The 27,166-nt window shown below is 35.1% G+C and overlaps 1 protein-coding gene across 4 annotated transcripts in view; it reads left to right on the forward strand.

Moving 5' to 3' along the window:
- LOC121387335 (fatty acid desaturase 2-like) overlaps positions 1-27,166 on the forward strand; it is a 71,763-nt gene that overhangs the window by 32,787 nt on the left and 11,810 nt on the right. For 3 of the 4 annotated variants that reach the window (XM_041518379.1, XM_041518382.1, XM_041518380.1), the window contains 4 exons: positions 1,760-1,861; positions 25,160-25,219; positions 25,920-25,985; positions 26,582-26,645. In XM_041518379.1, coding sequence (XP_041374313.1) covers positions 1,760-1,861; positions 25,160-25,219; positions 25,920-25,985; positions 26,582-26,645 — 292 coding nt within the window. The remainder of the gene's footprint in view (positions 1-1,759; positions 1,862-25,159; positions 25,220-25,919; positions 25,986-26,581; positions 26,646-27,166) is intronic. The other variant, XM_041518381.1, reaches the window with a different exon arrangement.

Genomic DNA, 27,166 nt, shown 5'->3' on the forward strand with positions numbered 1-27,166 from the left:
GAGAGGTGCTCAAAAAGTTCTCTGCCTAACTACATGTACTGATGTTAAATCACTTTATTCCTCTTTATTAAAATTTAGTATACGAACAGATGGGTTGTAATTTAATTAATAGTTTCTGCAGTTGTAAAACAGTCTCTGCCAGGAAGGCCTGGGAAAATTGCCTGGTAATTGATCGTTTTGCAATAAAAAATATTTTTTAATGAATTTTTAAATTAAAGTGATTTCTAGCCTGGTATAATTTAAGGGATTGATTTAGCTCACCTTGATTTTGTTTATGGCGAAGACTGTTAAATGTTTGTGTGGTTTAAGATCTGAAACAATATCATACATTTTTAAGTCTCTTGCTCAGCAGAACCTGTCAAAGTGTCAGTGCGTTGCGTTGGCACAAGCATGCATGTTTTTTTTTCTAAGAACATTCTCAGTTCTGAGAATGTTTTTAAAGCCACTAATTGTATAGATTTTACATGAGTAGATTCAGTGTAGCTGTGAATGGAGTCTCACGTCGCTTTGTTTTGTGTGTGTAAACGCTTATTTACGTTTATTTGTCGACTAATTTGTTGGTATCGGTAGTATTGTAGTCACATTGACCTTTCTTATGAGTTTTAATAAATAAGCACATTCGGTTGTTGATTTTGCATTTAATTTTACACACACAAAACTCACCATTGTGCATGTAGCAAGCTGAGAACTGCCCGCACACCAACATGTGTCCCCCTTATCCCAAAGATCATGGCTTCTGAGTTTAAACTGAAGATGTGGACCCAAATCCATGTATCGGACCCGAGGCGATACTTCAACTCAAAGACCCAGTAATATTTGGGCTTCAGTCTTCCGTCTAGACTCGGAAGATTCATGGTCTCTGATCCCAGGTGTTTGCAGAATGTTGTTGATGTCTGTCGCTTGATACAGTAGAATAGGGTCTGACTGTACTGTAACTTAAACAGTAAATATGTTAAAAGAAATGTAGTGAAATTTGTCCTGTGACAATAAATTAAGTCTATAAATTATGTATTAACAAACTACATGTAGCCGTATATCATGGGGGTATTTGATCGAAGTTAGATAAAGACTAATTTAAACAGCATTTTCCCACAAAAAGTTTACAGTAAACCTTTTGTACATGTATGACAATAAATACATTGGGAAGTTTTTAAAACTCATATGTTAACAAAGTAGCAAATTTTTGTAGGAAACATTCAGACTGCAACTTGGCAACACTCACTTTCATTCTTGAAAGACATTCAGGAAAATGCAGTGTATAAAAATCCTATCACCCCCCTCACAAACAAAATAAAATAAAAAGGTAAAACAAAAAACATTGTGGGTCAGTTGCCGAACTACTTTTATTATTTTTCAGTAGTTGGTCGGTTGGTGCCCATGTTTTATAACATAGATCACCAAGACACACATACTCCAAAGTATATGGATATAGGCCTGACCAGTGTGCAGTGTTTTGTGTTGTAGCTTAACTGTCCTCGTCTCCATCTTTCACTTTTGTCTAGAACTCGCATGCGTTCAGTCAACAAGAATTAAAATTAAAATTGCATGCTGCGAAATTAACCCTTTTTACGCTTACAGATGACGGCTGTTGTCTCTCATACGACGGGCCTCGGTCACAAAGATGGTCAACATGTCATCCATGCTGTTTTCCAATGGAAAACTTCAACATTAGAAAACACCCTCAAAACCATGGCACATTTGTGTGTTCTGTCTTCTTCCTTTTTTTTTTTAATGTGAATTGTTCCCCTTGTTTTTACAGGGGCAGGTTGGATGGATTCAGCATGACTTTGGCCATTTATCCGTTTTTCCTAAATCTTACTTGGATCATTTATTTCACTACTTCACTGTGGGCTTCATTAAGGTAATTATTTAGCTCGAAACCGTGTGTACATACCGTCCTCAAGTTGTCTCCTTGTCTGTCTTGTCTTAGTGGATATATTCCTAATCAATAGCCAGCGTCGGCATGGAGTAATTTATTGTAACAGTAAAATAAAGTGTCTTTATGTTTAGTAGAATGGTATGAGTATGAACATCTGAGAACCACTAACTAACAGCTGTATAAATACTCCTGATTGATAGCCAGTGTTGGCTATTAACTAACAGCTGTGGATATATTCCTGATTGATGGCCAGAGTTGGCCATTAACTAACAGCTGTGGATATATTCCTAATTGATAGGTAGCGTCGTCATGGGATAATTGTAACAGTAAAATAAAGTGTCTTTATGTTTAGTAGAATGGTATGAGTATGAACATCTGAGTAACTAACAGCTATGTAAATACTCCTAATTGATAGACAATATCGGCCATTAACTAACAGCTGTGTAAATACTCCCGATTGATAGCCAGTGTCGGCCATTAACTAACAGCTGTGTAAATACTCCCAATTGATAGCCAATGTCGGCCATTAGCTAACAGCTGTGTAAATACTCCCGATTGATAGCCCGTGTCGGCCATTAACTAATAGCTGTGTAAATACTCCCGACTGATAGTGTCAGCATGAAGTAACGGCAAAAGTATAAAATTATTTTAACTAATGAAATAATTAATAACTATACAGAAAATTTGTAACTAAATAAAATAACTAACATCTGTACATAATGCAATAATTTTAATTAATTTACATTTATGAAAGTGTTAACCAGTCAAATAACTGACATCTGCAGACCCTATCTCTACCTACAATGCAGCATAACACACTTGGGTTCATACAGGTTATGGAATTTATAAATGTCATTTTTGTTTTAATAGATTATGGAAAATGAAAATCGATTAATAATTTTTTGGACAAGAAGAGATTGACAGTTCATGTCAAACCATTGTTATATTATTCGATTATGTTGATGATCATTGAAAAATCCATTAAAATTAATGGAAAATGTCTTTAAAATCCATGACATTTAGTTGAAATGTACATGTATGAACCCTGACACTAATATATTTGAACTAGTTTAGGTTTTAAGCTGTGCAATAACTGAATATAAAAATTGCTAACACTAACCTACATATATTAAGCTTTGTTTTTAGATAATTTCGACATAATCCTAATTTAAGTAACTAATTGCAATTAACAATCATGTTATATCATTAAATACTTAAAGATTTTAAGTTTTGTAAAGGATGGTTATAAATAGTTCTTAAAATAAGGGAACTATTAACAGATTTTTTCTTCTTCAGTTTTTCTATGTACCAATGTACATAATCGGAAATAAATTTACTACATTTATTTGTTATACAAGTTTGGCTTACGTAAATTCAGTTCCTTTTATCCGTCTTTGTTTGTACTATAAATATTAAAGATGCCCTGTTCTGATAATACCCACTTGTTGCTAACACATTTTGTATATGCCACAGATTAATATTATAACAAAGAATAGTAACTGAAAACATGAACAACCTTGCATGATTCCAGTATTACAATTTAGAAGTTCTGATTTTTTCCCCCTACTAATCATTGATTTTTTTTGGTGTGTTTTAAAAGACCCTATCCTACTAATATTTTTTCCTAACCATCTACTGCCTTTTAACCATGTTATAACCTTAAACAGATTTTAAAGCATCCGCCACAGAAATTTCCAGTGGTTAGAAAAAATATATATATATGTAAAGGGGGGTTGAGGAGGGGAATTTGTTTTTTTTAATGTACTTGTGAAATAAAATAAGTAAAGAATTAATGATGAATGTTTATTAACATTGTGGTCCCTTTTCTACATTGTGGTCCCTTTTCTACTATCACCTAGCTTTTCATTGTTACTGGTACGTTGTCCAGTTTTTATCAAGGGTGTATTTTCATTTTTATAAATGGCAACACATTGATTGATTTATCAGTTTCTATATATACACTGTAGAAGAATTCCGAACAAAGAAGAACAAATATTTTCAATTTGCTTTATGTACATTGTATATCAAATGAAAGTGAATACCCAGTGACAATATAAAAATAACCCATTCAATATATATATTTACCTGCTTTTTATATATGCTTCTTAGTTGATGCTTTGCTTTTGTGTTAACACCATTCATTATTCAGCCCTCTACACTGCATCCGATATGGTTGCATATGTTTTTTATGCGTCATCTGGCTCCTAGAGGGCTGTTATATATATGTAATTCAGATGTCAGAATAATTGTTTTCATGTTGGTACATTTGTATAGATCTGTCCATAAAAGGCACCATGTATAAAAGGACCTTTTTATAAAGAACTGATATTATTATAATAATAATAATGTGTTTAACTGATTGCAACTTCGACTGGGGTAAACGGACTAGCTGGTATATTTTAGGTACATTACAGTGTATATTCCCAGGGCCTGATTAAAGCCATTGAGCCTAGTCTTCGAGGTACAACCATGTACATATATATACATATATATATATGTATATATATTATTTTTTGTTTTTTAAATTGAGCTGTATGTACTATGACTACCAGGACGACCAAGTTGCCAGTAGAACAAAAAAAAACCTGTTGGTAAATAATATTGTACACTGCTTAATATTCTTAGTATTTTAAGAAACTATGGCTTGGTTGCCTATAGTATGCAAAGAAACTGTAACGTCAACTAGGGAATAGTGGCTTGCTAGATGGTTTTTGGTTGGTTTTGCTGACTTATGTGAATGATGCAAGCAGAGTAAAATGGTAAAAGTAGATGGGACAAAACCAACAGTTGACAGTCCTAAGAGTGATATCAAATGATATCCACTGCACAAAAACCAACCATGGCTTGATGGTTGAATTTATTGTTTTGCATACTGTACAGCGAAAAACAGTACAGATTTTTTGTTGTTTAGCCATTACAATGTGGGCAAACCACCCACCCCCCAACTAAATAGGTACATTATTTGACAGCTGCCAATGTGGCTGGTTCTTTTGATAGACAGTTGTGTGTACTTAATGCTGTTACAGAATTGATTGTAATTCAAAGGTGGTTGTGAGGCAATGTTTCTAATTGTTCACCATCCACAAAATAATATAATGTTATCCTGCAACCACCGTTTCTATTGACAGAATATGATGACAGATAAAGCAAAGTTATAGCCTGCTACGTCACACGCATAGCTACATTACAAAATCGCTCATTTGACGTCTATGTCATCGTAAAATGTAGCTGAAATAACTGAAATAATAGCTTTTCCCTGTAATTTTAATGGTCTGCAGGATAAAGATAATAACTAGTTGTTGACATCGGATATCTGCTTTATCCTGTTCAGGTCGAATGAGAAATTACACTCTGCAGATCCTTACAAAATTCCCTTATCTTCACTGGATAAAGCCGATATCGGACATCATTTACTAGTTATTCTCGATAAAGCCGATATCAGACATCATTTATTAGTTATTCTTTATCTAAACTATTTTGCAGACCTGCCACAAATAAACTAATTTCGGTGCCATCCACCCACCCATGGGATTTATTCTAAAACTGCTAAATGCTATCCCCATAATACAGTGGTATAATTAGTAGGTCTCTCAATTACGTGGCTTTTATGGACAGATTTACCTCTTGTGTTTTAATAATGATCATTTTAAATGTTTTAATGGGATTTTCTTGTGTACATTTTCTGTTTTGTGGTTATGGTTGAACAGGTAATGTTGAACAGGTAATGTCAGTGAGTGGTATTCAAATGATAGTTTCATCATATTACTTAATCAAATGATAGTTTCATCATATTACTTAATCAAATGATAGTTTCATCATATTACTCATTCAAATGATAGTTTCATCATATTACTATATCAGGTGAATTGCGTGACGAGGTAAGATTGATCTGAGTTGGTTAACACCAGTCCAGCTGTAAGTTAAATTGGTGACTGCACTCATCAGAATCATATACATGTACCAGTGAGTTCTACAGTGAAACCCTTCAAAACTGGACACCCACAAGACCAAGAAAAAACCCCTCCAGTTTTAAACGGTATCCAATTTAAAGAGTTTCTGTACTGAATTTTAACCCTTATCGTGCCGTTGACGTGTATACACGTCAAGCGTCATCACAATGACGTCACTTTGCATTGTTTTCATTTAAAAATCGTTTTCTAAATTAATTGTTGACATTTTTGTCAAAAACAAAGTAAGAAAATGTCAATAAATAGTCTTAGAATGACATATCCAAATATTTGCTAAATTGCTGTTGTACATCTTACGTTTTTTTTTAAAACAAAAATGACCCGTCAAATGGCGCGTGCTATTGTTTGTTATTGTTTCTTGTCTTTTTGGTAGCGGTTTCTTTTATCTCTACAAAGTTGTCATAATATACTATTATATATGAACTACATTATGACAGTTGCATTAAATTAGAAAAAGTATCACTTTTAATGCCTAAAAAAGGTACAAACACAATCAAATAATTGTAATCCGACGGCATAAACAGTCGTCGAAAAGCGCCATTTCCCTGTTTCTATTTATAAACAACAGGTCATGTGACAGCACATTTCCCGCCATACAATTTGACAGCAGTAGTACACATTGCTTGCATGTGCGGCTAACTGTTTTCATTAATAATTACAACGTGGTTACTTATACTACAGCAGACGATATTCTAACTAACTATGTTTACTTGAACAGTTACGTCGACTATAATATTATGATCGAATACGCACATGTGCTCGGTGTTCGTCGTTGTTTTGTTGTGTGTTGTTTTTCTGCCAGTTTTTCCTTTTCAACATTCACATTAGTATTAATCACTACTGAGTGGATATATATTTGTTCTCATTTTTAAAAAATGAATTATAAACGATAGGTTATGAATATCTCCTGAAGTAGTCTGCAGAATACCGTGACCTACATTATTTTCAATAACCAATCACAAAACATTCTCGTTGCGTGTCACACATAATTATGTGGCGCCACCGGTTTTTTGTTTTTATTACTGTACCAGTCGCGGATCCAATGATTTGGTGTGTGGGGAGGGGTGTGTGTGTTTGTGCCGTGCATGGCGTTTTATGAATAAGCGTATATAAGCAGTGAATTTTTTGTAATAATGGTGGATGACAATCTTTTAAAAATCAGGCATGTGTGCAGGGATTTTAGGTAGGGGTGTCTGGAGAGCGAAGTTTATAGGGGATTTCTGTAATGCTCCGAAGGAATATGTATTGAATTTTTTTTTTTTTTTTTTTTTAATCTGCTCGAGCAGGGACCGGAAAGGGGGGGGGGGGGGGGGTCGACCCATTCCCTGCACAGATATATGCAAATGTTATACAGATAAATTAATCATCATGAGGTAAACTGTAGTTGTGTTGCACTGTTGGATCTACTGTATTTTTATAAATTTATTAGTACCAAAATCTAAAATTTGGGCGAATACGAGAGACATTCGGGCAAATTGAGCTGGCCTGAAACCTTTTCATCATGTACTAGTAGTTCCAACATTTCTCCTACAATACTAGTTGTAATTAAATCAATGTAAAATTGTGTAATGCTTCGTTTGAAACCCTATATTATATATAGCTGGTTAGCAGTAACGCTAAAACTAATAAATGTTTTTTAGTTGGTGGTATTTTCGTTTAATTCGGGCACAAATTAGCCTGCCCTTCTCCCTCTCCCACCCCTACAAAACAAAACGGGATCCCGTACGCTTATGATTAGTACATCAGGCCTGTACGGTACCAATTGGTGTGGATGCGTCGGTGGTATACACACCCTTACCGCGAGTTCCAATTTTTTTTCCATGCAACAGTTATCGACCGTTTTTTAGAACATCGACACAGTCCTTTTTCGTGTTACGTAACACCCCAAAAAAAATCGTGCGGTAACTATATGGACCTATATAAAATGTGAAAATTACAGTAGGATAATGGTTTGCAATAGATTCAGAGTAAGTTAACACGTTTTTTATTTTAAAAATACGGTAATAACTAAATTTTTTAAAATAACAATTAAAAAGAAAAACATTCCACGTACTTTAGCAGGGCGGACACTGTTGTGTAGGCAACGACCCGAAACATTGTTTTTGTCTCAAAAATCGTTAAACAAATTATTTAATGCAATTAAAATGTTGTATTCTGGATGTAATAATCACAAATCATAAAACGATCCTATATTGTTGATAAAAATATCAAAGAAAAATCGCAAAAACTTGGAAGTGTAGTTGACCTATATTATCGACCCTTGACCCAAATACATTACTTTGCGGGACCAACTGCCAGTGATTTCTTCTTCTTTCACTCCGTCAATAAACATGTCAGAAGAAGTTGCACAAATATAAATTCATGATTCCGATAATAATGTTTTAAACATTTACTTGTGTGACATCTCAAGTGACCTATTGCGGTATGGAGCACATTTTCTACGTCCGCTCGGACTACTGTGCGTCACGCGTTTCACGTTTTTGACTTTTTAATCGGTTCCAACTACATTGTGTGCCACACATAAACACATTCTGACCTCCCTCTCCATGGGCCTAAGCGACAGGGCACAAAATTAAAAAAATATATATATATGAATCGGCATAGGCCTAAGCGTACGGGCTCTCATTTTTGTTGGGCATGCAGGCACATTTCTGCCAGAGTTGAACGAAAATCCCTGAATCTAGATAACAACAATTATTATTCATATTAGCTTTACTGCCAAACAGCAGGGTCTCAGCTAACGGGTACAGGCAATGGTGTGTGTGTGTGTGTTTTATTTTTTATTTAACGACACCACTAGAGCACACTTATTAATCATCGGCTATTGGATGTCAAACATTTGGTAATTTTGACATACTAGTAGTCTTAGAGAGAAAAACCCCCAACATTTTTCCATTAGTAGCAAGACATCTTTTATATACACCATCCCAAAGACAGGATAGTACATACCACAGCCTTTGATATACCAGTCATGGAGCACTGGCTGAAACGAGAAATAGCCCAGTGAGCCCGCCGATGGGAATCAATCCCAAACCAACTGCGCTTTACCACTGGGCTGCATCCCGCCCCTGGTGTGGGAGGAATGCATTGGGGGTGGGGGGGGGGGGGGGGGTGTTTGTTAAAATAATAGAAAAATAGTTTATTGATACTGATGTTTTAAGTATGTAACTTTCCTGAAATGACTGCAAAATGGTGTCTTGCACCTTCCATGCTCATTGGTTCATTGTTTAAATCCTAGTTACAGCCCTGAACAGCTATATAGGGTTGCAAATGAATCACTACATATTTTTACATGGATTACAACTAATACTGTGTCAGAGTAAAATGATGGAAATACATGGTTAAAAGGTTTTAGGCCAGCTCATTTGCCCGAAATGCTATACCTGGATAGTATTCAAATAATATATAAAGGCAAATAGATGACCAGTGTATATAACTTGTGAATGTCCCCTAGGTGGGGATGGAGGTCACAATAGTTATATAGAAATTGCATATTCGTGACCCATTTCCTTGTGAATTTGGTCATTCTACCCCTCTCCTAAAGGTGGGGCACAAATAGGGGAAATTAAGCCAATTATCGTGTCCAGGAATACCATACAAATATCAATTTTGCGAATTTCGTTAAGGTCGTGTCCCCTGCCCCCCCCCCCCCCTCAGGTAGGAGACAAATTCATTAAACCATCTATCATATAGACAAATGCATTTAAACTATTATGTTTTCAGAAATACTAGACCATTTCCAACCAAATTTATTTGATAGTTGCTCTCACCCATGGAAAACCCAAAACCATGAATTTGGTCATTTTAATCCCCCTAGGAAAATGGGTGCTCCGCACTCCATGTGTTTGGTAGTTGTGGTCAGCAATTTACTCAGGTGACCGTTTAGATCTATTTTGTATCGTGCATAAGTGTTTAACACTGGATACACATTATGTATACGGTACATATCGAATTTTAATTAGGGCTCACATGTTGATGTTTGTTTATTTGGGTTTAAAACATTTTTTAGATGAATGGAATTTTTTTTTTTTTTTTTTACAATTGTGACCGTGTGAAGCACTATGGCAAGTATCTTGTGTCACAATAAATTACGGAAATGCATAAAATCCTTTTTACTATTTCTATTATTCTAATATCAGTGTCCAGGGTTTCTGCCAGAGGGTATGAAGGGTAAAATTATGTACCCTAAAATCTTGAGAATTAATGGATACGTTTTAATAATTTTTAGAATGATTATAGTAAGATAGCTGCTGCTTAAAGTGTGTACATGAAATACAGTGTCCAATTTAAAAAGATTCCAAACGTCATAACCACCTAGTAGCGGCAGTTATGATGTGGAGTTTTCAAGTACCCTCAAATTATTGATTACTGGTGTCCTTTACTTTTGACCGTATGACCCAAAAGTTGCATGCACACAGCAAATAGTATCCAGTTTTACATACCTTACCATGGTAACCAATAGTTTGCATTGGTTACCATGGTAACAGTTTCGATCTGGGTACCATGGTAACATATAGTTTTGAACTGATTACCATGGTAACAGAATTAATAGCTTCATATATCTTTTCTACAGGCATAGTACAATTGTGTCACTATACATTGTTGTTTTTTCTCAGTCCTTGAAAATGATATTTTTTTAGAAATGTTCTGTTTTGCATTGGTTACCGTGGTAACAGAATTCACAATTTTCACCCATCTCTTGTAAACAGCTGGGAGCTTATTATTACATCATTATACAGTGATTTGTATTCAAATAAATTCATTTAAAACATTTCATATGGGAAACGGTTCCTCTTTTTGCATTGGTTACCATGGTAACAGAATTAATTATGTTCATTTGAAAATGACAGGAAGTGAAAGGGCATATACCTTTTTTAAAATCTTGTGTCATTTGACAAAGATATATAAAGTAATAGAGATAGTATACATATTTTTAGTGTCAAGTTACAAAAATGCGTTGATGGTAGTATGTGCATTTGACCCTATTATTCAAAAATAAAATTGGCTGTCTACTTAATTCTTTTTCTAAATCGAGTAGTATGGTTAATAGATCACACCATAGACTTAAATTAAAAGCAAAATATTAATTTTTAATTAAAGTTTTCATAATTATTAATGAAAATATGGTATATTGAAATTTGCAGGTGTTGCCATGGTAACATAAATAATATAACTGACTATAAAATGTTAGCCTTACGTAGGTGGATATTCTTAGTATATATGTGTGTAATTTCATGCTGAAATGTCAACTGATTTTAATAATATTACCAGAAATGTATAATAGTTAATGTTGGAAATTATGTTCATAATTTACAAAAATGTGTTGATAGCCGAATGCGCATCTGACTCTATTTTTCAGAAAAAACGTGGTTGTCAACTTAATTTTTTCTTTACATCAAGCAGTATGGTTAATAAATCACAGCATAGACTTAAATTAAAAGAAAAATATTAGTTTTTAATTAAAGTTTTCATAATTATTAATGAAAATATGGTATATTGAAATTTACAGGTGTTGCCATGGTAACATAAATAATATAACTGACTATAAAATGTTAGCGTTACGTAGGTGGATATTCTTAGTATATATGTGTGTAATTTCATGCTGAAATGTCAACTGATTTTAATAATATTACCAGAAATGTATAATAGTTAATGCTGGAAATTATGTTCATAATTTACAAAAATGCGATGATAGCCGAATGCGCATCTGACCCTATTTTTCAGACAAACCGCGGTTGTCGACTTAATTTTTTCTTTACATCAAGCAGTATGGTTAATAAATCACAGCATAGACTTAAATTTAAAAAAAAGAAAAGTTTTTAATTAAAGTTTTCATAATTATTAATGAAAATATGGTATATTGAAATTTGCAGGTGTTGCCATGGTAACATAAATAATATAACTGACTATAAAATGTTAGCCTTACGTAGGTGGATATTCTTAGTATATATGTGTGTAATTTCATGCTGAAATGTCAACTGATTTTAATAATATTACCAGAAATGTATAATAGTTAATGCTGGAAATTATGTTCATAATTTACAAAAATGCGATGATAGCCGAATGCGCATCTGACCCTATTTTTCAGACAAAACGCGGTTGTCAACTTAATTTTTTCTTTACATCAAGCAGTATGGTTAATAAATCACAGCACAGATTTAAATTAAAAGACAAATATTAGTTTTTAATTAAAGTTTTCATAATTATTAATGGTATATTGAACTTTGCAGCTGTTGCCATGGTAACATAAATAATATAACTGACTATAAAATGTTAGCGTTACGTAGATGGATATTCTTAGTATATATGTGTGTAATTTCATGCTGAAATGTCAACTGATTTTAATAATATTACTAAAAATGTATAATAGTTAATGTTGGACATTATCTTCATAATTTACAAAAAAGCGTTGATGACAGTATGTGCATTGCACCCTATTATTCTGAAAAAAATGGCAGTCTGCTTAATTTTTTCTTTAAATCAATCACTATGCTTAATAAATCACAGCATACACTTAAATTAAACAAAAAATAGTAGTGTTTTATTCATGTTTTCTTAATTATTAATGAAAAAATTGTATATTGAAATTTGCAGCTGTTGCCATGGTAACATAAATAAAATAACCATCTACAAAATGCTATCATTACGTAGGTGGATCATTATGGTATATATGGGTGTAATTTCATGTTAAAATGCCCATGGATTTTAATAAAATTACTAGAAATGTAGAACAGGTGAAAATTCTTTAAATTTAACAAAAAGAATGCGGCAGGATAAGGGTTAAGAAGGGATGGTAAAAAAAAATGTGTGGTTTTGAGGAAATTTCTTTTTACTGAGGGATGTCACACACACACACACACACACACACACTCACACTCACACTCACACTCACACTCACACTCACTCTCTCTCTCTCTCTCTCTCTCTCTCTCTCTCTCTCTCTCTCTCTCTCTCTCTCTCTCTCTCTCTCACACTCACTCACCCCCCCACCCCACCCCCCCACCCCCACCCACACACACACTAATGGAAAATTGTAGTCTTCTCTAAGACTATATGTCAAAATGTTTGACATCCAATAGCCGATATAACCGTAAATAAAATGTGTTGAGTGCGTCGTTAAATAAAACATTTCTTTCTTTTTTTCCAATAGCCGATAATTAATAAATCAATGTTCCAGTGGTGGTGTTAAACAAAACAAACTTTAAAACATTTTGACTCTCAAACCTAGCATTAACTTTTTTGGATGCTGATGCAAATTAAGCAAGGAAGGAAATGTTTTATTTAACGATACACTCGACACATTTTATTTACGGCTATATGGAAGGAAGGAAATGTTTTATTTAACGATACACTCGACACATTTTATTTACGGTTATATGGAAGGAAGGAAATGTTTTATTTAACGATACACTCGACACATTTTATTTACGGCTATATGGAAGGAAGGAAATGTTTTATTTAACGATACACTCGACACATTTTATTTACGGTTATATGGAAGGAAGGAAATGTTTTATTTAACGACACACTCGACACATTTTATTTACGGTTATATGGAAGGAAGGAAATGTTTTATTTAACGATACACTCGACACATTTTATTTACGGCTATATGGAAGGAAGGAAATGTTTTATTTAACGAAACACTCGACACATTTTATTTACGGCTATATGGAAGGAAGGAAATGTTTTATTTAACGACACACTCGACACATTTTATTTACGGCTATATGGAAGGAAGGAAATGTTTTATTTAACGATACACTCGACACATTTTATTTACGGTTATATGGAAGGAAGGAAATGTTTTATTTAACGATACACTCGACACATTTTATTTACGGCTATATGGAAGGAAGGAAATGTTTTATTTAACGATACACTCGACACATTTTATTTACGGCTATATGGAAGGAAGGAAATGTTTTATTTAACGATACACTCGACACATTTTATTTACGGTTATATGGAAGGAAGGAAATGTTTTATTTAACGATACACTCGACACATTTTATTTACGGTTATATGGAAGGAAGGAAATGTTTTATTTAACGATACACTCGACACATTTTATTTACGGTTATATGGAAGGAAGGAAATGTTTTATTTAACGATACACTCGACACATTTTATTTACGGTTATATGGAAGGAAGGAAATGTTTTATTTAACGATACACTCGACACATTTTATTTACGGCTATATGGAAGGAAGGAAATGTTTTATTTAACGATACACTCGACACATTTTATTTACGGCTATATGGAAGGAAGGAAATGTTTTATTTAACGACACACTCGACACATTTTATTTACGGCTATATGGAAGGAAGGAAATGTTTTATTTAACGACACACTCGACACATTTTATTTACGGTTATATGGAAGGAAGGAAATGTTTTATTTAACGACACACTCGACACATTTTATTTACGGTTATATGGAAGGAAGGAAATGTTTTATTTAACGACACACTCGACACATTTTATTTACGGTTATATGGAAGGAAGGAAATGTTTTATTTAACGATACACTCGACACATTTTATTTACGGCTATATGGAAGGAAGGAAATGTTTTATTTAACGATACACTCGACACATTTTATTTACGGTTATATGGAAGGAAGGAAATGTTTTATTTAACGATACACTCGACACATTTTATTTACGGTTATATGGAAGGAAGGAAATGTTTTATTTAACGATACACTCGACACATTTTATTTACGGTTATATGGAAGGAAGGAAATGTTTTATTTAACGACACACTCGACACATTTTATTTACGGTTATATGGAAGGAAGGAAATGTTTTATTTAACGATACACTCGACACATTTTATTTACGGCTATATGGAAGGAAGGAAATGTTTTATTTAACGATACACTCGACACATTTTATTTACGGTTATATGGAAGGAAGGAAATGTTTTATTTAACGATACACTCGACACATTTTATTTACGGTTATATGGAAGGAAGGAAATGTTTTATTTAACGATACACTCGACACATTTTATTTACGGTTATATGGAAGGAAGGAAATGTTTTATTTAACGATACACTCGACACATTTTATTTACGGTTATATGGAAGGAAGGAAATGTTTTATTTAACGACACACTCGACACATTTTATTTACGGTTATATGGCGTCAAAGCAAATTAAGCAGTTAGAAAACAAAATTAATGTTGAGTCTAAAGATAGGTATTAGCCCCCAACCCCTCCCAAAAGAAAAAAAGAAGAAAGAAAGAAGCAAATTCTTTGTGCTACAGGAATTTTGTTTTTCTTGCTTAGGCAGGGCTTTAAATTGCATCAATGTCGAGGTGATAAACGTGCCCAAAATAATGACACCCGACTTAAGTACAAACATGCTGACCTCAAAATATTTTACCTCAAAACCATTAAAACGTTACATTTTAATTAAATAACTTGAAATACGTTTCTGGATATTGACAACTCTGCAGCAGCTGTTGATGACTACTGAACTAAAGTGACCTTCAGAAAAGATAAAAAGTCCCTATTGTGCCCAACTTAGTGAGATCTAAAGCCCTGATACGGCAACTCTTACAAATGTAATTAACAATGTCTGTGGAGAGTGCTGTGAAATTTTTAATTCTTCATGACATTTTTTTTGTTGTCGACTATATTCAGAGACCAATTTCACAAAACATCGTAAGCCAAATTTTGCACTTAACATAAATCTACACACTAAACCACAGTTCTTATTACTATTAACAGTACAATAAATATAGCTTGAAATATTCATTAATCATTTTCTTTTGTCCTACAAAAAGCTCTATCTTCCGTAATGATGTAATTTTCTGCTTGAAATAGATGCCAAACACGTAAATATATGTCTGGTATAACAGCTAGTCACAGATGTAAATCTACGATGTTTTGTGAAATTGGCTCCAGATTTTTTTCCTCGGCATGTTTTTGTAGACATTTTCTCCATTAAAGGATTTGTATGATTTTTAACACTTCCGGTGCCAAAAGACACATTAAGATTAAGGAAATGACCGCAAAGTACTGGCAGTGAACGTTAAAATAAAGGACGTGACAGAGGATGAGATGAAGTCGGACTTCAAAATTGACTGCCAAACCGGATCCCGTAACCTTATTTTTCCGGTACTGTGATCAGTTGATGTCATTCAGCACACATCTATTTATATGTAGCACAGCGATAGTAGCTGAGATGGACCTACACACACATGACCTAAAGTAGTTCTGCTCATTGACTAGATACGTGTATGTTTATCTAGGTTGTGTTATTGTCCTGGTGCTTGAAAATCATCAAACATTATCATAGTGCATGGCCGTATGCCAAGAGCTGATAAAAATACAGTAGACTGTTGAAAGTCGAGTTGTTTCTGTCAGGAAGTTGACTCTCTCGTGCTGAAATCAAACCTCTTAGTCCAGTATCTATTATTTAAAAGTCTCTGGACTTGGGCCTCAATTCTGTGGATCGCTCAACTGTGATCCTTTGGTGATGGGATCATAACTACCTCAGTGGACCCCATGTTGTTGTTGTTTTTTCCAAACCATTAAAAAAAAAAAGAGAATAAATTTTGTTTTATTTAACGACGCCACTAGAGCACATTGATTTTTATCTTCATCGGCTATTGGACGTCAAACATATGGTCATTCTGACATTTGTTTTTTAGAGTAAACCTGCTGTCGCCACATAGGCTACTCTTTTATGATAGGCAGTAAGGGATCTTTTATTTGCACTTCCCACACAGGCAGGATAGCACAAACCATGGCCTTTGTTGAACTAGTTATGGATCACTGGTCGGTGCAAGTGGTTTACACCTACCCATTGAGCCTTGCGGAGCACTAACTCAGGGTTTGGAGTCGGTATCTGGATTAAAAAATCCCATGCCTCGACTGGGATCCGAACCCAGTACCTACCAGCCTGAAGACCGATGGCTTAACCACTGCGCCACCGAGGCCGGTCCAACCTAATAAATGCCTCGGAGCTGATGTGTGTCAAAGTGCCTATAAAGAGTTCAAGTTTTTAATCTAATTACTGCTGAACGTTGATGTTTTAGGTGAAATGTTTTGAAGTTGTTGTACTAAATTTGGACTTGTTTATATTGGGCATGCTTATTTTGGGCTCATCATTTGCTGCCTCAGCTTTGGTGCAATTTTGAAGTCTGTATGGTTAACCAACCACAAAATGTAACAGTAATGATTATAAGTGTCCCTTGACTGGTATCTCAAAGGCTGTGGTATGTGCTATCCTGTCTTTGGGATGGTGCATGTAAAATATCCCTTGCTACTAATGGAAAAAAATATAGTGGGTTTTCTCTCTAAAAATGTCTGTTAAAATTACCAAATGTTTGACATCCAATAGCCAGTGATTTAATAAACGAAAGTGCTCTAGTGGTCATAAAACAAACAAAACACTTTTTATTCAAAATGTAACAGTAAATAATTGAAATTGGTAAACATTTTTGCTGATTAGTTAAAGTAAGTTTTGTCCCCTCATATAATAAAAATGTGTCGTTTATGTAGTTTACACTGGCAGATTCAAGGATGGTGACGCTCCCAACATATTTTTGATTCAGTAATTTTAACAAATGATACAAAATATTCACATAGTATTTTCTGTAGCACAAGTCACTATTTGAATAGCAGTAAAACATTTTACCCGTGTTCTAGATCATCGAAACGGCCTCAAATTGAAAATTTGATTTCGTTTTGAGTCTTTTGGGCATGATGTAACCCTGTGGTAAAGTGTTCCCTTGATGCTTGTTTGGTTTGGGATTAGTTCCCACTGGTGGACCCATGTTATTTCTTGTTCCAGCCAGACACCACAAGTCACTGGCATATCAAAGGCATTGGTATGTGCTATCCTGTCTTTGGGGGTAGTTCATATAAAGGATCCCTTGCTATTAATGGAAAAATGTAGTGTGTTTCCTCTAAAAAAATGTCTGTTAAAATTATCAAATGTTTGACATCCAATAACCGATGATTAATAAATCAGTGTTCTCTATTGGTGTCATTTAACAAAACAAACTTGTAACTCTTTGGTGTTTGGCTCCGTTTCCCAGAAACTATAAATTATAGACAATGAAACTTGGTTTATACTTGTGCCTTTTCATATGCAATCGGTTACAATTATATAAACAAAATAATTTTAATTAGAAAGACCATGCATCTATTGCCATGTTTACCGGAATAGACTTCACAAGTTGCTACTTTCACCTTTAATAACTACTTAATACATGTACCTTTTTTTCTTTATGTACACATGTATTTAAAAAAACCCAAAAAAACCCCAACATATTTACATCAATTCCATCATTTAAACCGGTGGTACAATTACAGTCAACGTTTTCCGTGACATTGATTATAGATTTTTTATAATCGATCACACATCATTAAGAGCCCAACCGATCAATTTTCGATTATAATTGATTATTGGAACATCATAATATGAAGTGCACTTCGAGGCGAACCCCAAAGGCACTTGTCCAGGGATTGAATTTAACAGCAGCCATGTGGACAATTGCTGCAGTGCCCTAGTCATATGTCCCAATGCCCTGAAAATTAACCTGTCTCAAAGCCAAACTGTCCATACATGTACCTTATTTTGCATGTTACTAACTGGTCATCACCTTCAAATGGCAATTCCTGAAAGTTGTTTTATTATACAACATGATCGTTCACACTGTTTTTATTTTGAATGTGTGATGTTGTGTTATTCAGCTCAGTTGGCCGAGTGCTCGCTTGAGGTGCTTGCATCGCAGGATCGAATCACGTGATTGGGTTTTTTCTCATTCCAACCAGTTCACCACAACTGGTCAAGGACCGTGGCATGTGCTTTCCTGTCTGTGGGAAAGTGCATATAAAAGATCTCTTGCTGCATTAGGAAAAATGAAGCGGGTTTCCTCTGATGACTACATGTTTGACATACAATAGCCAAGAATTAATTAAGCAATATGCTCTAGTGGTGTCATTAAACAATTTTTTTTTAACTGTTGTGGTATATATTACAATTTTTGTAGGAGTTTTCTTCATTGTTCTGCCTTCTGGCTGTATAATGCCCTTAAAACAGAATCTCCATCAATATAAGCCAAATGGCTTTACATATGTCCTATGATTTGCCAAATTGTAGGTTTGCTTGCCCTTTCCAAGTTCCCTGGATGTGCCCTTGGGTTAATGGTGGTCCTATTGTACATTGTTTACTGCCTGTATGTGGCCTGATATGCATACGTGCTGAAAGCGGCTGAAAGCGGCCGATCGGATTGTTCCGGAATACATGACACTCATCCCCAGGACAGATTCACACTCATTATGATCTGTGAATTAATCTAGATAAAACACCCTTGTTTGATTTAACCTGACAGCTTGATAATGTGATACAGTACACACTTAATGCCTGTACATTGATAATGACATGTTTATGTTTAATGGGTCTGTGTGTGTGTGTAAGGATCAGGAAGGACAGAATAGCAGCAACAGGTGAACCTGCTAGAAAAGAAGCATTGTATAATAACCATAACAAATTTGTGTAAAATAGTGTTTTCTTTAATGACACCACTAGAGTACATTAATTAATCATAGACGCATTATTCCATTAGTATACACACCCCACCCCCTCCCACCACCACTACCACCACCACCGGGTGACCACCAGACAGGATTGCAAATATCACATACTGTCATTCATAAACCAGTTGTTGGGAATTGGTAGGGATGGGTCCACTAAGGTGGTTTGATCCTATGACCGATGCATCTTGGATAAGTGCTCTGTTGATTGAGCTAAATCACCCCTTTTCACATGTGTAAATTCTCTACGTATATCAGTCCTTCATATCATAGTTACTTGATCAGTCCTTCATATCTTAGATATGTGATCAGTCCTTCATATCTTAGGTACGTGATCAGGCCTTGATATCTAAAGTACGTGATCAGTCCTTCATATCTTAGGTACGTGATCAGTCCTTCATATCTAAGGTACATGATCAGTACTTCATATCTTAGATATGTGATCAGTCCTTCGTATCTTAGGTACGTGATCAGGCCTTGATATCTAAGGTACATGATCAGTACTTCATATCTTAGGTACGTGATCAGTCCTTCGTATCTTAGATATGTGATCAGGCCTTGATATCTTAAGGTACGTGATCAGTCCTTCATATCTTAGATATATGATCAGTCCTTCGTATCTTAGATACGTGATCAGTCCTTCATATCTTAGATGCGTGATCAGTCCTTCATCTTAGATACGTGATCAGTCCTTCATCTTAGATACGTGATCAGTCCTTGAAATCTTAGCTACGTGATCAGTCCTTCGTATCTTAGATATGTGATCAGGCCTTGATATCTTAGGTACGTGATCAGTCCTTCATATCTTAGATATGTGATCAGTCCTTCGTATCTTAGATACGTGATCAGTCCTTCATATCTTAGATGCGTGATCAGTCCTTCATCTTAGATACGTGATCAGTCCTTCATCTTAGATACGTGATCAGTCCTTGAAATCTTAGCTACGTGATCAGGCCTTGATATCTTAGGTACATGATCGGTCCTTCATATCTTAGGTACGTGATCGGTCCTTCATATCTTAGGTACGTGATCGGTCCTTCATATCTTAGGTACGTGATCAGTCCTTCATATCTTAGGTACGTGATCGGTCCTTCGTATCTTAGGTACGTGATCAGTCCTTCATATCTTAGGTACATGATCAATCCTTCATATCTTAGGTACGTGATCGGTCCTTCATATCTTAGATGCGTGATCAGTCCTTCATCTTAGATACGTGATCAGTCCTTCATCTTAGCTACGTGATCAGTCCTTCGTATCTTAGATATGTGATCAGGCCTTGATATCTTAAGGTACGTGATCAGTCCTTCATATCTTAGATATGTGATCAGTCCTTCGTATCTTAGATACGTGATCAGTCCTTCATATCTTAGATGCGTGATCAGTCCTTCATCTTAGATGCGTGATCAGTCCTTCATCTTAGATGCGTGATCAGTCCTTCATCTTAGATACGTGATCAGTCCTTCATATCTTAGATGCGTGATCAGTCCTTCATCTTAGATACGTGATCAGTCCTTCATATCTTAGGTACGTGATCAGGCCTTGATATCTTAGGTACGTGATCAGTCCTTCATATCTTAGGTACGTGATCAGTCCTTCATATCTTAGGTACGTGATCAGTCCTTCATATCTTAGGTACGTGATCAGGCCTTGATATCTTAGGTACGTGATCAGTCCTTGATATCTTAGGTACGTGATCAGTCCTTCATATCTTAGGTACGTGATCAGTCCTTCATATCTTAGATGCGTGATCAGTCCTTCATCTTAGATACGTGATCAGTCCTTCATATCTTAGGTACATGATCAGTCTTTTGTATCTTAGATATGTGATCAGTCCCTCGTATCCTAGGTACGTGATCAGTCCTTCGTATCTTAGGTACGTGATCAGTCCTTCATATCTTAGGTACATGATCAGTCCTTCATATCTTAGGTACGTGATCAGTCCTTCATATCTTAGGTACATGATCAGTCTTTTGTATCTTAGATATGTGATCAGTCCTTCGTATCTTAGGTACGTGATCAGTCCTTCATATCTTAGATGTGTGATCAGTCCTACATATCTTAGGTACGTGATCAGTCCTTGATATCTTAGGTACGTGATCAGTCCTTCATATCTTAGGTACGTGATCAGTCCTTCATATCTTAGATGCGTGATCAGTCCTTCATCTTAGATACGTGATCAGTCCTTCATATCTTAGGTACGTGATCAGGCCTTGATATCTTAGGTACGTGATCAGTCCTTCATATCTTAGGTACGTGATCAGTCCTTCATATCTTAGGTACGTGATCAGTCCTTCATATCTTAGATGCGTGATCAGTCCTTCATCTTAGATACGTGATCAGTCCTTCATATCTTAGGTACGTGATCAGGCCTTGATATCTTAGGTACGTGATCAGTCCTTCATATCTTAGGTACGTGATCAGTCCTTCATATCTTAGATGCGTGATCAGTCCTTCGTATCTTAGGTACGTGATCAGTCCTTCATATCTTAGGTACGTGATCGGTCCTTCATATCTTAGATGTGTGATCAGTCCTACATATCTTAGGTACGTGATCAGTCCTTCATATCTTAGGTACGTGATCGGTCCTTCATATCTTAGATATGTGATCAGTCCTTCGTATCTTAGGTACGTGATCAGTCCTTCATATCTTAGATGTGTGATCAGTCCTACATATCTTAGGTACGTGATCAGTCCTTCATATCTTAGATACATGATCAGTCCTTCGTATCTTAGGTACGTGATCAGTCCTTCATATCTTAGTTATGTGTTCAGTCCTTCATATCTTAGTTATGTGTTCAGTCCTTCATATCTTAGTTATGTGTTCAGTCCTTCATATCTTAGTTATGTGTTCAGTCCTTCATATCTTAGGTAAGTGATCAGACCTTCATATAACATGATTGCGCTTTCAGAAGTGTTTAAATTGTATCGTCCACCTAAAAATATGGTAATGGCAGGCTTCCAGCTTGTGGCTTGAAAAGAAGCTACTTTAACTCAACCGCCCGTGTTTGAATACCATTATATACTGGTTCAGTGTGTGCTATTAAAAACTTATTTTTATTAATACATGTATGTGCAAGCTTTACGCAAGATGTTTTCAATGGAACACAAATTGGTCACCTGGAGCTTGTGAATTGTCAATCACCTGATATTTTCAAGCGTGAACGACTGGTATACATGTTTGTACAGTGCATGATGCAATGATTATATAGCAACCCATAGTTGCTTGATTAAAGTTACTACTGTAACTGAACACTTGGTCCCGCCAACACACACACACACAGAACACATTTCTATACATTGTTACCAGATAGTAATGATTCTAAAATTCCACACTACATTCTAGTTAGTCTTTTCAGAAATGAAATAAAATAAATTTAGAAAAGAAGCATTACAATATCTCTCTCCCTCCCCCTTCCCCATCAAGCTCTGTTTTACATTATTGTATACACTACTATTCTAGTCAGGATGCAAAGTCCCACCATAAACATGTCTTTTATTAAGTACACTGTATATTGGTGAATAGATGGCCATGTACCTTTGAACTAGATTAAATGTACACACACCAATAAAGCAAATTTACTGCTCAGTACTGTATTGACAATGATTTGAAGCTGTCATTAGTTATTGTACTAAATAGTGTCGTTTCCGTGCAGCTGTGCTATGTATTAATTGTGGCCAAAGTCCAGCCAGTAATGTTATCTGTGGACTTAACTGTTAAAATCCAACATTTTATACATGTCCTGGGCCCACTTATTTTGTTTATCAGACAAATGTTTCCAAATCACATTTATAAAATTTATCTGTCAATGTAACTGTTGCACTTGCCATTTTATACGAATTGTGTAATCAAGTGTAGGTAGTGACTGCAGAAATAAAGTTTAAAAAGTAATATGAAAATAGTTCTTAATTAGAATATATCAGTATTACAGTGTTGGTCCAGAGCTCAATATATAGGAATTAAAATGTGGCCTGCTGATATTTAAAAACAAATTAGCAGGCCAAAAGAAATATGTTATGCTTGGCAGAAAATATGTCCAGCTGTAATTAAGACAGCATGGGGATGAGGGAAGGGTTTGGGACAGTGTTTGTAAAAATCTGAACTTCTGAGATGCATTTTAGAGCATTATGGAATTCATTATAACAAAATCACGACCTATTACTAGCAGATGAAAAAATTATACATCCATGTGCAGTGCTCTAGATTAAATATTTTGGGCAGTATCCCAGTTGGATACTAACATTTCAAAATCTAGTATCCCACCTGAGAATTTAGTATCCTACTTAAATGAAATTCATAAATAACATCGTAACAAACTTGGACGACACTGTTACTTAACTTCACCAGTAAATGACAACTTCAATTTTTCCAGCAAAAACTAAAAACGCAGGATTAAAAAAATCAACAACATTATATGGTATCCTGGTGGGATACTGGGTTATTGAAGCCTGGTATCCAAAATTAAATTCTGGTATCCCCGGGATATCAGGATATCGTTAATCTCAAACACTGTCCTGGAAATTGGAATTTCCATTTTACCTGCTAGCTCTAAAACACTGACTACTCTTCACTAAACCAAAATCCGTTCCAGTGTGAACCCTGGGGAGGTGAAACCTACCATGTCTTAAATGAATGCTCTGCTAATGACTTAAGTTCAGTGACAATGACAGTTGTCATATGATCCTACAATTCTGTTAGTTACTCCACTGGCAGTGTTTCTGCCAGAAAGACATTTTGGAGTATGGTGGTATGGAATTGAATGCAACCACAGTCAATAGGGGGTATGGGGGGGGGGGGGGGGGGGGGGGGCTCCCAAGAAACAAAATGGGTTAAGTTTAGGATTAGTGTTACGAAAATCTGACAATAATGATAAGAGAACTTTAAAAAAACAAAACAAAAAACCATTGCAAAACATTTTGGGTATGGCGCCATACCCGTTTTACCCTCTGGCAGAAAGCCTAAGTCCGATGACTATTTGCTGAATTGTTTTTGTTTTCTTTATACATGTATGTAACATCCAATATGACAAATCTTTCTACTCAGTATAATAAGTTATACAGTACACAAACCAACAAAGTCCTATTGGTATAGCTGATCAACCTGTTTCACTTATTCAAGTTATTGGCTGTGTGGATGTGGGTGGCCAGAGTAAAGTGTGAAAATGGTTGGCCAAGCCAGCAGTTGAATGTCCCAGTTTGTTATGGCTGGACTGTTGTTTCCAACACGGATAATTTGTTATGTTAAGAATACAGCTATGGATGATTAGCAGGGATTTACCCAGGTATTCTGCAGTACCGAACATACATGTAGGTCCTTTGCAAATTTGCAATTTGATGCATAAATATTTTTGTAATTATGTCCGTTTTAATACATTAATTTAACAAATGTGCACTGTATCGTTGAATGGCTTAAAAAATTGATTCTCACACACACACACACACACACACACACACACACACACAAATCTTGATTAGTGGTATTTCTAGGCAATTAAAAATTAAGTAGCAACTATTGTTTATTGTTTTAAAATTGTGTAGCGATCGATCTCTGAAAGTTGCATAGCGAATTGTGATGTGATACAGAACAAAATGTTCCCTGCAATGATTAAATCGTGCTAATTTTCCCAATTCCATCAAACATTGAACCCTGTAGAAAAATCCTGGAGAAATCCCTTGTTAGTTGGCTTAGTTTTTGTTGTGTTCTGTATCTGTACAGTTATATATTTGTGTGTGTAAGCACATTGTTTACTACTTCAGGGTGCATCTCCAGCCTGGTGGAACCACATGCATTACCAGCATCATGCCAAGCCAAATGTAGTAAGTATCAGTTTACCTACTGTAATATATATAATAATTGACAGCAAATCTGAGATTCCTAGGTGCAGGGGTGTGAAATGATTGTAAGACATACAGGCGTATCAAGCTTTTACTATGTAAACCTCCCCCAACAAGCTTAATTTTGTATTAATATATATATTTTTTTTTAAATTCATGTACATGATGTGAATATATTCACTGCAGTCTTTGAGATGAGCAAAATCAAGGCAAGCTGAAGACACTTTCCTGAAATGGTGCTAGGCAAGCAGTCACAATAAGTTTCTAATACATTTGAAAAAAACATTTAATCACGATAAGTTTAAAATAATTTTGTTTTTCTTCTTTTAAATGACAGGGTTATGAATTTGCCACTATACTAAAACTTTCCAGATGAGAATAGAGGAGAGAGCAAGAGATCTTCGATTAAAGAATTGAACAATGTGCTAAGTGATTGATTAATTAACAAGTTGATGCTAATATGTAATTACAAAATACCAGTCCCTAGTAAGTACTCTTGTCAATACAAAAGGTAATTTTTATGACAATATCGTTTACAGATTTTTAACAGAAACAGTTGCGTGCTCTGTTTGTGTATTTTAAAGGTATGGATATACAGTTGTATAGTAGGGGAAATTAATACACATGTTTTATCCTTTGTTAATTATTTATTATTATTATTATTTTTTTTTACACTTTTCAGATGGGAAAGGATCCCGATGTGAGGATAGAGAAGTTGTTTGTTGTTGGAAAAGTCATGCCAGTTGAGGTAATAAATAGAAATTATTATACGAGCTTGTGTGTCGTACTGATTGTACGAAACGAGTGTCAGGATTTTTGTATTGCCCAAGTGAGAGCAATACATGAATCCTGACATGAGTTTCGTAAAATCAGTACAACTCACATGCGAGTGTAATAATTTCTTTATTATTTATCCATATTGTTGTTGTTTTCTTTATGAACAACAAAACCCAACTCAAAATGTTTCAGCCACTAGAAGGAGACGACGAAATGACGTCATATTTCAAATGCACAGTCTGAGCTAGGACTGGAGAAGCAGTCATGTTATGACGTGGCTTCCCAAAACTATGTCATTACACTATATACATGTGCTTTGTATGATTATTATTAGCTTGGTTATGTTGAACCATATGGATAATAAAATATAATGCAGTGTTGAGGTTATTGCATGTCTTGAATAGTCTCGTAAGGAAAATAAGTGAATTCCACAATTACTCCATGCCTAATAATATTGTAGAAAATTGTTCAAAATCCTAATTTGTTTCCTGGGCCACTTTCTCCAAAATGCATGGGGTTTTTTGCCTAATAATATATATATATTTTTTTTTTTTTTTTTTTTTACAGGTTGCTAAGACGAAAAGTGGAGGATCTATGCCATACAACTGGCAACACAGATATTTCTTTATAAGTAAGACCAATTTTTATGTATTTAGAATATTAAAATCTTGCAACAGTGTGTCAAATTTATTTATCAAGTAAAGTCAGCTAATCCTGTGTCGATGGTATTTTCCTTTTATATCTTGTTTTTATTGTAATATAAAAAAAATGAAAAAAATGAAGATGTTAATAATCATGGATGTCAAAATGTCTTAGTAATGGTGAGTGAGAGATTTGAAGAGTTGTTTAAGTTTACCAAAGTTAATTAAGATTGTTTTTGTTTAATGACTCCACTAGAGCAAATTAATTCTGACATGCAGTCCTAGAGGAAACCTGCTACATTTTCCCATTAGTAGCACTTTCCCCACAGACAGGACAGTACATACCATGGCCTTTGATATTCTAGTCATGGGGCACTGGATGAAACAGGAAAACCCCCAATAACAGAATGGCTCCACCACTTCACTGACTGAATTGAGAAAAGAATGTTTTTTAAATTGAATAATTCCAGGGCTAGCTCTTGCAATCGCCAAATTCGCCAATTGTGAATTT

Source organism: Gigantopelta aegis, chromosome 13 (genome assembly GCF_016097555.1).
Source record: "Gigantopelta aegis isolate Gae_Host chromosome 13, Gae_host_genome, whole genome shotgun sequence".
NCBI classification, from domain to species: Eukaryota; Metazoa; Mollusca; class Gastropoda; order Neomphalida; family Peltospiridae; genus Gigantopelta; species Gigantopelta aegis.